General features: G+C 35.5%; 1 protein-coding gene across 6 annotated transcripts in view; it reads right to left on the bottom strand.

Moving 5' to 3' along the window:
* LOC131041777 (uncharacterized) overlaps positions 1-10,445 on the bottom strand; it is a 57,071-nt gene extending 46,626 nt beyond the window's left edge. The window contains exons 1-5 of one of the 6 annotated variants that reach the window (XM_057974983.2): positions 10,195-10,445; positions 9,920-10,026; positions 9,246-9,429; positions 8,984-9,108; positions 8,830-8,896 (exon numbers count right to left, since the gene is read on the bottom strand). In XM_057974983.2, the coding sequence (XP_057830966.1) occupies positions 8,830-8,896; positions 8,984-9,108; positions 9,246-9,413 (360 nt within the window). In that variant the 5' untranslated portion in view covers positions 9,414-9,429; positions 9,920-10,026; positions 10,195-10,445. The other 5 variants (XM_057974980.2, XM_057974981.2, XM_057974978.2 and 2 more) reach the window with 5 other exon arrangements.
* Between the last annotated feature and the right edge of the window lie 2,487 nt (positions 10,446-12,932).

Genomic DNA, 12,932 nt, shown 5'->3' on the forward strand with positions numbered 1-12,932 from the left:
ATACCAATGGTTTTGAGCCCCTATCAGACATTTTTTTACAATTACTAGTAGTTTTATGCTCTATAATATGGTTTCCAAACAACCACAACTATTCCACAATGGGGCAAATGGTTCCCCAAAGCTTATCGATAAGTATAACACATCCGTAGTACCTCCCACCTGCAACAAGGTGCAACATACTAAAAGCTTATTTGTCAGTGATCTCTCATCTCTTCGCTAATCTACACATGCTTGTGTTAGCCTCCACTCGTCCATACTCAAAATGTGCTATGTGTCACCCACTAGTGTGCTCACGTGACAATCATTTGTACATGTCATGACCAACTAGCACCATGTGTCCTCATTTGCCATGTCACCCATAGGCCAACACTTGCCATATGTCACCTCAACAAATGCCACATCATGCTAATGTTAGCACAAGCTTGCAAGAACACTACTCTTCCCTCTAATGAAGGTGAAAAAAATTAATAATAGCTATTTTTCTATGGCTACATAGTGATGAGATCATCTTTGAGATTTTGAATGCTTAGTTTCCAAATTTTCCAATTTTATGAAACTTCTACTAATTATTTCTTGTTTTGGGAACTTTCATGATTTTATTCTTGCTCATACAAGCTCTATTTCGATTTTTATTTTTAAAAAGGACTTTCCATGTGCATTGCAATCCAGATCTTAGCTTCTTCTCATATTGCTTCAATACTTTTAGTTCTTGACTTGTTTTAGAACTATAAAATCCAAGATCGCCACCACTCTAAAATTCCTAGCAAGAAACAATTGTAAATGCACTAATTATAAAGTACCAAGATTATGTTTTAATGGGAATTCCTTTAATTGAGTGAATTTGGGGGCGCTTCCATCATGTTTTGGTATCAAATCCACCCTTTAGTTGTCAAAATTGAATCATAGAACTATATATCCAAGTTCACAAGGATCAAAAATCACTGCATACAAGAGGACCTCTCACTCATACTCCATGAAATCAGTCCTAAGCCAAGTGATTATGTGCATAAATTGAATACAAAGTCTACAAACTAATATGTTGTACTAATCTTGGGAATTTAAAGCATCACCTCAAACACACTAAGTGCCCATATACTGCTCGGACCATCATCTCACAATTGTTTGGAGATCAACTTTGTCATCCATAAGTTGTGACATTTTCTCAAATGGTCTTAAGTTGTGACATTTTCTAACATGGTCTTCCACTCATGGGTTGTATTGAGATTTCTATTATTGTTGTTACACTAGTCTTACCTTTTTCTCATGATTCTCTTCAGCGAGATCATACATGTGTACACAATCCATCACATTGGTATTAACATATACTAGATATTTTGCATTCATTTGTAAAATCTCATCTTTGGGATTTTGATGGTGCTATGGAGGAGTTTCTTCTCCTCTTTGATGACAAATTTTATGAAGTTTCATCACCTTCTCCAAATGTAATGAGGTACATGTAAACCATCATATTCTCTCTCCATCTCCAAATGGATTCATCATGACAAATATTGCAATTGTATTTAATCTTCGTATCAGATCCAATCTCCATTCAAATTGGCATTGACAATTTTTAATGTTGGTGTAAATAAGGTATTTTACCTAACTAGTTTACTAGTAAGTCCTATTCACATGTTAAGTTTGCATAGGCCCTAGGAATCTTTCTAGAAGCCTTTGTTGTCAATTCGATCGTATCTTTTCTTTTGGCTTTTATTTACTTCTTGTCCTAGGGCACTTAATATTTGTTATGTTAAGTTGTCTCATGTTATAGGATTAAGACACATGTCATCATTTTGTCAAATCCTATCCCTCACCTTGTCTTTATAAGCAAGCCTATTGTACACTTTGTATCATAGATTTTCATATCAAGCAAGCTCATTTCGTGCATTCTCTCATGTGGAATGTTATCTTTGTCTTTGCAAGTGATCCTAAGTTGTTGAACTAACCTTTAGCTCCTACATTGTATCAAAGCTCCAAATTTGCAATCTCCTCATGTCTAAGGGTGATTTGGGTATGAGGTTTTCTAGGTGCATTCTGGGTTGAAACAAACCTCACAGTTAACTCCAAACGGCCCAAAAACCCCTATTTTCATATAAAATACTTGGATTTTGGGCAACAGAAAATTTGTGCCCGATTCAACATGCATCTTCCTGTACAGTTGTATAGAATCCGTACAGTGCACCAATCATATAGTACAATCAAATCATACTATCGTGGAAGGTCATAAGCTTCGTAGGTCGGTAGAATTTTTGTAATATTCTAATAGAATATTCTCTGATTGGCATAATCTCCAAAGAAACCCACAAAGAGGAAACCCCAAATCTAGTGTTTCTTTCAATTTTTTTGATTCTCTAAGTCATCATATGATGCACGAGAAGAGCATACTCAACTTTATTAGATCCATCAAGATCTTTCATCTAGCAATAACTCTACCCTCATATTTGAGAAGGATTTTGCAAGACTAGAGCTCTAATACCATGTAGGAGCAAATCTAACCTAACTTTTGAGTTTAGAGAGTCGAAGAATGTTGTTTTAAGGTTTTTTATAGCCCCATGTCATCATTTTTGTCCATGAAGTACTACCGACCCCCGACACTTTTGCCTAGCCCATTCGTCATCAACAACAATGCAAATTTTCTAAACAAACTCTTTTGCAAGCGATCATATTAGCGACCACGAGTTTAGCACCAAAAGCCTAACTTTTGGCCCCTCAGGAACCCAAATAGGACTGTTTTTTTCTTTTTCTCATAACTTTCTACCAATGTGTCGAAATTAGGCAAACAAGATATCGACGGAAAGCTGGTTCCATTACTTCAAAATGGTGCAACTCATTCAAATCATTTTGCCAAAATTTGTTGTAGGTGAATTTAATTGCTATCTAAAGTCAGATTTTACCAATTTGGACCTCCGAGCTCATAAGTTTTTGCCACGATCTCCAATTTTTGCAATTCCAACAATATTGGAAAGGTACTAAAGAGCTCTATCATTGTGCTTATGCACTTTTTCCATATTCAACCCTAGGTATATTTTATTCAATTTTTTGCACATTTGGCATAATGATTGATTACTTGGACAACCGGATTCTTGGAGAGATTTTGTCTTTTAAGGAAGGCTTCATTTGCAATATATATCATATTTGGGAGTTCCTATTTGTTGTAGAGGGTTTCTGTCATTGTATCCTTTGGAGACTTTCATAGTCTATTGTGTGTTTTTCATTTCATCCTTCTCTAATCATTTTGAAAAGGGGAAATCGTAAACAATGGAAAGATGGCATCATAGACATCTCCATTGGCTTCATTTGTTGCCACATTTGTATGGTCTTGTTCCTCCTTCGAGTACAGCTAGTAAGAAAAGGATCATGTATTAGGAGTCATTGTTATGCATGTTGATGATGATATTTGAATTCTATTCTTTATTTTCAATGTCCTTGTGCTCAATGGACTAAAATTTGGGAATTATATGGAGATCTTGATACTCAACCATACCTAAACAATCCTGTTTCGAACTATCTTGTGCCTCTTCATTTTTTAAAAAGGATAGCCTACAATTGTGATACCATTCAATAGTTTGATTCTTTGCAGTACTTTGAATTTTCAAAAGATGAGGACGAGGTTTCTTCAAAAGCTCATACTTCTCCTTCAAAGACAATTGTTGTACCTTCACCTTCAGTGATTCCTTGGGCAAAGTCATTGATTGAGACTTTCGTGATTCCTATTTAGTAAGACCATCATTATCTGTGAAATATATCTTTGTGGGATGACTTCTTGACATACCATTTCAGACTTGTTTGTAGAGTCTCACATTTCAGATTTGGAGGACACATTTGAGGGGTTATTTCTCCTCGTTGATGATAGAAATTGCACTACTATTGTCAAACCATCATCATTTTTGGAACTTGTTCTACATCAAAATCTGCAAAGTCTTGTTTTGTCACCTTCTTCGTTGATTGAGCATACACCTGATTGGATTGTGGCATCTTCGTCACCATGGACAAGGTGACATATGAGTAATTTTCAAAGATATCATCATATATCTTCATGCTTTTTCTTGTTAATTCCTATCTAAAATGGAAGCATTTCTGCATCTATACTTGGTCTTGTTTCTTCCGAAAGGGAGACAAGTTCTTTGTAGACATTGGATCATGTTTTGTCTTCAAGCACTTACCATTTCTGAAGAAGATTATTCATTGTGGAGGAGCTACATAGTCTCTCTCTTTCCCTCTATGGGGGACTACATAGTCTCTCTCTCTTTCCCTTGTATGGGGGGGGGGGGCGCTATTGATTGTGTCTTCATGATGGATGTAGTTGTTAGGGGGCATTGATGAGTCCTAAATTCATCACTTGTACATGATTGTTTCTTGCATTCTATTTCTTGGAGGGATTTTCCCCCTTGACTCTGCTTGTTAGAAATCTTTTGTAAATGGGTACCTAAAATGGCCTCATAGTTGGGACCCAGCCTTTTGGTCTGTTCCTCCCTGAGTTGCACTTAAGGGAGGGTGTTGATGAGAATGAGGTATTTTACCTAACTAGTTTACTAAATGTGTTCTATTCACATGTTAAGTTTACTTAGGTCCTAGGAATCTTTCTAGAAGTGTTAGCTACAATTAAATCTTATCTTTTGGCTTTTAATTGCTTCTTGTCCTAGTTCATATGTTATGTCGTCTCATGTTATAGGATTAAGACACGTGTAATCTTTTAATCTAAACCTATCTCTAACCTTTTCTTTATAAGCAAGACTATTGTTCACTTTGTATCATAGATTAGAATATCAATCAAGCTCATTTCTTGCATACTCTCTTGTGGAAGGTTATCTTTGTTTTTGCAGATGATCCTAGGGTGCTCAGCTAATCTTCAACTCCTACATTTAACATTTTCTAGAGATAATCTTATTTCCTCCCTTATCCCTACTCTTGAGTGGGAATTCAACAAATATACAACGCAAGATTTCTTTCTTCCAAATGGGAGATGCATTGTTTGATGTAGAAGGACCTGTTTTAGCAGTCATTACAAAAAAATTTGCATCATCACTATCTCTCTCCTTTGGTGGGGTTTTCATTTGCAAGCATTGTTGGGAATTTAGGAGGCTATTCTTTTTGGAGAGCTGCCAAGATTTTTATTCTCTCTCTTCTTGAGAGGAGTTTATTTTCTAGTACAGGAAATTTTCTTTTTCTCTATTGGGGGAAATCATTTTGTATAGCGTTACCTAGCACGACTACACATCTGTCAAGAGCCATCTTTCCCACCTAAACTTCACTTAACACGGGGTGTTTGTGTATGTGTGCATTTAGGCAATTAATACATATTTTAATGCATCAACTACACCTTAGATTAAGCTTACAGAGATAGAGTTATATTTAGATAAGCCTTTATTTAATGTTTTATTGCCTTATTAGGATGCTTTGTTGGATCATTTAATAAAGGTGGTTGAGCATGTCTTCCCTATGTTGCTTAGTGAGTATTCATCCTCATCTGCATGGGTAATATTTTCTCATCACTTAGTTGCATTGCCCATGACTTCAACCTCCCTTACACGTGGATTGCATAGTGAGTTGGCATATTGATTGTACATCTCTTGCACATTGTCGCAATTGTACTTTGCATCCTCATTGATATGGAATAGTCATTAAGTTGCTTGTGCAATCTTCTATTCTCTTAAGCAGTCTGGCTATATGACTAGTTCTTAGTATCAAAGCAAATTTGGGCCAGCTTCTTACAATTTTAAGACTAGTATTTTCCTCATCTCAGTTTGTGATGGTGTGCAGCATTTTCCCCATCTCATTTTTAGTATTGCTTTGTATTTTTCCACCAACCATGCTGCATCAAATCTGACTGCGTGGCTGTTGTCACATTTTGATCCAATTTCTGGTGTCTTGTTTCTCATTCTAAGCTCTCGTATACTACACTTTTGTCCGTATGGTGGATTGTGAGAGGCTAGGAAGCCAAATGGCAAAGAATTTGCTAGTTATTCTGCCAAATATTGGTTTTTCTCCCAAGAAGCACTCAAAAAACCAATCAGGCAATCGTATTATGTGGCATTAAAGGGGCTCACAAAATAATAGCAATGATTAGTCACTCATTGAAGTCCTTAAAGGAGATACAGATAGCTTCTCAACCGAACATCAATCATCGGAGGAAGATGAGAGGCAAAATAGAATGTTTGAAAATCTGAATAAGTATCCCATTCTAGAGTACAGTTGGCAGATGATTTTGAATATAACTACCAGGAGACATGGTAGCTCTTATTTTATTTGTCATAGTTCAACTTCATATGCCTCCTAGCTATTGTAGCCTTTTTTTAAACATCTAACGTTATTAAATATGACAAAATTTGTAAGTTGTTGTGTGTCACTGTTGATTAATTGCATACACAATACTGATTTGGAACTCCATTGCTATTAGCCATGATTTTTGTGTCTTGACCAATAAAAACTATATTGATGTTTGCTTGAATGTACATTAAGGTTAAAAATTAATCATAGATGCAAACTTGTTATATCAGATAGAAATTAGAATGCCTGAGGTTATATCGTAAGCATATGTTTTGTTGGTAATATTAAAAATTTGAAATGTGTGGTTATGTGCATGTGTGCCCATGTGCACGAGTATATAGTAGTTATACACAAAAAGATGGCATTAAATGCACCATTGTTGCCAAGCTATATAATTTGACTACTACATTAGAGATCAAGTTGCAGTAGATTCCTAAATCAAATATTGTTGTGACCAAAGCTTTCTTAATTTGGAAAACTGACACCAAAAACTTCTCCCTTTTAGCCTACTGACATGTTATGTTATATACAGGCAAAAATGTGGAATAATACATTTTTAATTTATAATATGATGGGTGAGTATAGGAGAAAATGAGAATGAATTAAATATACAGTACAATGGATGCATAGATAAGGGACATATCCTTACAAGGTCTCCAGTCATAACAAATTAGGTGGATAACATGAACTCTATTTTGTCATGTCCCCACTATAGACACTCTCACGTCTGTAACCTAGAAGAGATAACGCTATAAATAAATCCACAAATTGATTACTATTGATCAGAAAAGTTGTCTTACAAGTAAGACTTCACAATTTTTATAATCCAATAGAAATAAAGCACTAAATCTAATCCCCATACCATCTCTGGGGAAGAAGGAAACAGAAATGGACAAATGAGAAAGCAGAGGATCAGCGATTACTAAAGGCGGCAATAAACATTAATATACTGAGCATTGCCTTAGTCAATGATTTCATGATGCTACAATTTAGGTAACAATTAAGAAATATTTATCATTAAGGAAAAGCTGCGAACACCACATTAACAATAACCATTGAATGCTCATAAGTTAACAGGCATGGTTATAGAAGGATATAATTATAATTATTGGTTTAAGGCAGACAGCCACTATTTGAAGGGTCAACAGCAATAAGAAAGAGACGCCACTCTTGGGAAGGTTGTGACCATGGAAAAGACATAACCCTCCAATTAACAATTGAGCAATATATATAGCAGATGGGCACTCAAAGAGAAGAGCATCGAAGGAGTAGATCATATTACATTACTGGCAATCATTGTTGTAACAGCAGATTGGTATGCTGTATCTCACTCATGAACTAAATACTTATTTACAGTAATATTATATTTGAATTTTATTAGGAATAAGGGGCAGATATATGGCCTATAAGATAAGCTGTCTCATCTATTCTTATATATACATACGACAGAAATAATGCCAAGAAGATTTATATTTGTTAATAACATTTATATGACAGTTATGTTTAAAAATTAATTTCATTTATTTAAGTATACATTCATAATACATGAGAGATTAGTATATTAATGACCTAATCCTTAATCATTCTCTATTGCTCCTCATGAGGATAGGTTGGTTTTGTTAGGGAAAGGCGATATTAATATCTTACAAGGTAGGTGAGTCCCAAGAGGCGGTATGGACAGGTGTTCCTGAAACCCTTAGGGGGACCAAGAGGTGGCATGGACGGGTGTTTTTGAAACCCTTGGGCCTATTTGTGGAGAATGATTTTCTAGCACCCTAACATAGTAATTCCCCATCCTCCATTAGGGTAGATGATTAGGAAAAAAGCAAGGATAGGGAGCTTAAAAATAGATCAATTGTATTATGAATACTAATTGTTCTCTAGTTTTAATAATCTGACGTAAGGCATAATAAGTATGATGAAGTATGTTTAATTATGGAAAACAGGCATACTCCTAGTAGGGGACATTACACTAAATCAAGAAACTAAGTTACATTGCATTCCCAAGCACAATCCAAACCCTATTTGGGAATTCTAGGGCAAATTGAGTTAAGTCCCAATAGAGGATATTACATATTTGTAAAGACTTTATCCTCAAAGCACATGTAGGTCATAAGAACATGGCAAGTTTTGGCAATAATGATGCACCAAATCAGGACTGGTTCACCCTTTATAATCATTGCTTGAGCAAAAATTGAAATACACAAGGAATCATATTTAAAACCTTGGCTTAGGTCTAGACGAAGAACAAGGGAAGCAGCAATGGAAGTAAAGGAGCCTGCTTGGCCACAACAAAGAGACCTCCACTAGGCAAAAAAAATGTAGGTTCCTTTCAGTTTCTTTTTTGAATTTTCAAATACTTTCTAACACAAATGGCCCTATCGTTTGTGATTTTCATAACTTGTTCAACTAATTCCTATGTTAGACAATCCACCCTAACGAGACAAATAGGTAAATAGCAAAAAAAAACATAACAAACAAAAAACAAATTTCATCATCGACAAAACAATAACTCGTATGAATCCAAAGAAATAATTTCCCACAAAATAAAAAATGCAAGCTCACTTTTTTCGGAGCTTGAACAACTTCCCTAAGTCTTCCAACAGGTTTCTTACTGCTCATCTCCATTGGCCTGCATGAATAAAATAAAAACTGTTGGACCGCAAGAACTTTGTCGATGGCGATGTTGAATATTCAACAAGAGATAAGAGCAACAAACCTATTTTTATTAGCTCTTGAGGGTTTAGTCTCTTTCTTGAATTTACCATGGCTTGATTCTCGACCATCAGAACGCACTCTTTGGAGCTCTTCAAATGGAATATCTATTAGATGGTCTTGTAACTCCTTATAAAGACAAGAACCACAAATAAGACAACACGCATAGCTTCCAACAGGAAAGCTTCTTAAAAAAACTAAAGAAATTAGCATTTGCAGAGCTGTCTAAGTCTATAGTAAAAAGTGAATACAATCAAAAAGGTCACCTCTTCTTCTGAAATATCATCTTCCTCTTCTTCTGAACTATCATTCTCCTCTTCTTCTAAAGAAGTTCCATCATTCTCCTCCTTTGAAGCCAAATCTTGAGCTTCAAAATCATCCTCATTTTTTTGCAAGAAGTTATCTCTCACCAACTTCACATTTCCTTTCTTCATCGCTTCCAATTGCAAACTATTAATGGCAGACCAGGAAAAGCATGAGTTTAAGACATCTGAATTTAAAACTATTTTGGTTGTTCCAATCAGAAAAACCCTAATACATGAAGAGAAGAAGTTATACCCCACTCACAGCAGCCACTTAGATGTACAATTCTTGAACAACTGCATTCTAAGTCATATTTTCTTTAAAAATTCACTCATAAAAGTCATATTGAATGATCATGTAGACAAAAGGATTCATTGAGAATTTGAGATAGCACAAAACCATCATACATCGAATGCTAACCTTTGTTGCAGATTTATTGGCTGACACAACTAATTTTTAGGGTTTTACTCGGTCCCGGCATTCGGGTTTTCTCGAATTTGGGATTTTGTATTTTTTCAAATAAGTCTGAAAGATTACATGCCCATATTCAAAAATAGAAAACTCTGACCAACCAGGTATGCCAGGACATCCAACCAAAAAAAAAAATAATAATTGAGTTTGAATCTCACAAAATTACGAGAGTCACCCGCCGACTATAAAAACTGCTGATTGGCAAATTTTCGCAGGCCGGATAGTGTACTTTCGATATCTTGGAAGCCTAGGTAATCTCTTTGACATCCAGAACTGCGGTTGATTTCCAGAAGCAACTTCATTCAGTACATTGTCCCAGAGACGAACTATTCTAGGATAACAGGGAAAATATAAATTAACAACTATCTGCAGCGATTAGTCCTTTCATTGTGAACATTTGAAAATATAGCCGATAATAACGCAAGTCTATGGGCAGCATACAAAATAATTCATGGTCTCCAAACTTCTGGGCCACAGAAGATCAAATCCAAGTAGGAGTCTTTTCCCTCAAATATATATCGTTGATTTCACAAATAGCGCGTAGAGAAGGCGGAGCACGTAGCAGAGATTGAAGGTGCGGCTACACGGTTAGCAGGGATTGCAGGGCAAGAAGCAGAGAGCTAACAGGCGCGAAGCAAGAACAGGTAGCGGTGTTCGCATGAAATGTTAACCATACAGCGCGTGACACGGGATTTTGTTTATGTATATATTTATATATAATATTAATTTTTAAAATTGCGCAAATTAAGGTAATAGCAAATTAAAACTACCCATTGCAAAATTAAAACTAGTAATTGCACCTTGGCGTGTAATAGGTATGTCCAAAAAGATTAATTAGAAACTTTTTTGTATATATTTGTGTAATATATGAAGTGGATTTTTTTATTTAATATAAAAAATTATACGAGATCAATAAGTAAGTCATATAGAAAATGATGTTATTTACAAACATGATTGAAATAAAACCTATAAATCAAGAAGATAATTAGGCTTCATCGCCAACAAGCTCATGTTATGTTTGCAACAAGGAGAGGGGGGAAGGGGGGAAGAATGAGAGAGAGGGAAGGAGGTGAAGATGAGAGGAAGATCTAAATAGAAATAGAAATGGTAAGGGAAATGGAGAGAAGGGGAGGGGGAGAGAGAGAGGGGGGGGAGATCATAGAAAGATAGAGATAGGAAGTGATATATAAAGAATTAGAGAGGGGGAGATATAAATGTGGAGAGAGATGGAGAGATAATGAGATGGAAATGTATGGAGAGATGGAAAAAGAAATATAGAGAGGTAGAGATAGAGAGGCAAATAAATCTAGATATAGTGGTCTAGGAAAATGGGAGAGAGGAAGAAAGAGGTCAAGATGAACATAGAGCGAGAAAGGAAGAGGGAAACAAATAGATATAATATTAGAGAGAGGTAGAGGGGGTGATAAAGATCTAGAGAAATGGCGAGAAATAAATAAAGAGATATAGAGGGAGACAGGGAAAAATTTAGTGGCGAATAGTTTGTATGGGCCATTTCAAAATTGGCAAATAAGTTGGACCAAACAAGGTGGCTGGATCGCCCCAACTTTATCAATTTTCAATTTGCCTTCATTTCTATTAACTATTTGTAACGATTTAAAGATTTCACCAATAGAGTCTATGTTTTCACAACGGTCTATTTAATATATTCGCCTACAATTTTGGAAGTGTGCCTTAATTCACCACCATGTTCGCTAATAGCCATCAATAGTTCAATATGCATGAGGACCCAATTCGCCCGACATTTTTGGAAGTGTCTTAATTCTCCATAATATTTGCCAATGCCATTTATCATTCAATGTTGTAGGAGGATTGATTTCACCAATTCTATTTTAAGTCCATCCTAATCAACGGTCCATAATTGCCTAGTAAATTATAACGTATATGTTTTGTCGAAGTTTGATTCGCCCTACATTTTCATAAGATGTGTTAGAATTAACTCAGATTCGCCAAATATTTGTATACTATTTAAAATTCCCGTTGAATTCACCAAATATGGATTGGTATAAGATTGTATGAAAGATCATATTTATTTTTACACAATTTGGTCAATTATGAGCTCTCAATTCGGATCAATAGCCAAGTTACAGACTAGGATCAACCATTGTTACATTGCCAACTACTAGTGCTACCCATTGAGAATCTAAAGGTAACTGTAAGTGATCATTTTTTTGAAGTGTTGTATAATATTATTTATCTCAATTTGTTTGCAATTTCTAGTTCATTCTTATTGAGTAGGGAGACCTCAGACATCTAGATTCTAGGCCCTAGAGGCAATGAATCTTATAGTCTATTGTTGTTTATCAAACAAGTAGATAGTTTTTTACAGCTTTTATTGTGTTGGAGATGTCAAACAGGAAGAAGGGTAAGTCTCCTAAATGTGGTGAAAGCCAAGAGAGGCTAGCAAAATGAAGAACCTTAATTTCGTACTTTGGCAATGTTTGCACTATCAAAAAGATGAAGCTACATCATCACAACTACCAAATTCACAACTTACACCAAATATTGAAGAAGGCAGTGAATGTGATACCTCATATGACAATGAAGAAGATGTTCTAGTAGATACCCAAGGTAGCAGGAATGAGATAATCGACTTGGTTGACAATGTCATAAATGGTGATGATACATGAAAGGGGGAAAAAAATCCAAATCTAAAACAGGTTGGGAGTGGGAGATGGCGAGGCATTTTCAAATTGATTGGGTGTTAAAGTATCCATTCATTAAACCAGTGGAAAATTCTAAGAAAGGTGACCGTCCAATAGAATGCAAGTGTAAGATTTATAGTTGGAGATATAAAAAGGAGAAGAGGTTGCAGTTGAAGCTTGACACCATAGAAAAACATATCGGGAAAGTTTATGAAAAACATATCATAGATGGAATTAAAAAATAAATGATAAGATGGAAAACAAAGGAGCAATGTCAGCATGTTAAGAGTGCCCTGGAATATGATGCGCATTTGAAAAGACAGGCAAAGCTTGCTGAATGTGGAGGTTCTCTTGAAGCTATTTTGCAAAGGCAATGAAAGTAGCACAGCTAGGAAAAATTATTCAATTAAGTGTTGTTTTTTATATTTTGACCAAAGGGCGTCCTATGAAAGACTACCCATAAATTAGTAGTTTGTTATACTTTTTGGGGGTTCCTAACTTTCCTAACAGTCATTG

Source organism: Cryptomeria japonica, chromosome 10 (assembly GCF_030272615.1).
Source record: "Cryptomeria japonica chromosome 10, Sugi_1.0, whole genome shotgun sequence".
Lineage (NCBI taxonomy): Eukaryota > Viridiplantae > Streptophyta > Pinopsida > Cupressales > Cupressaceae > Cryptomeria > Cryptomeria japonica.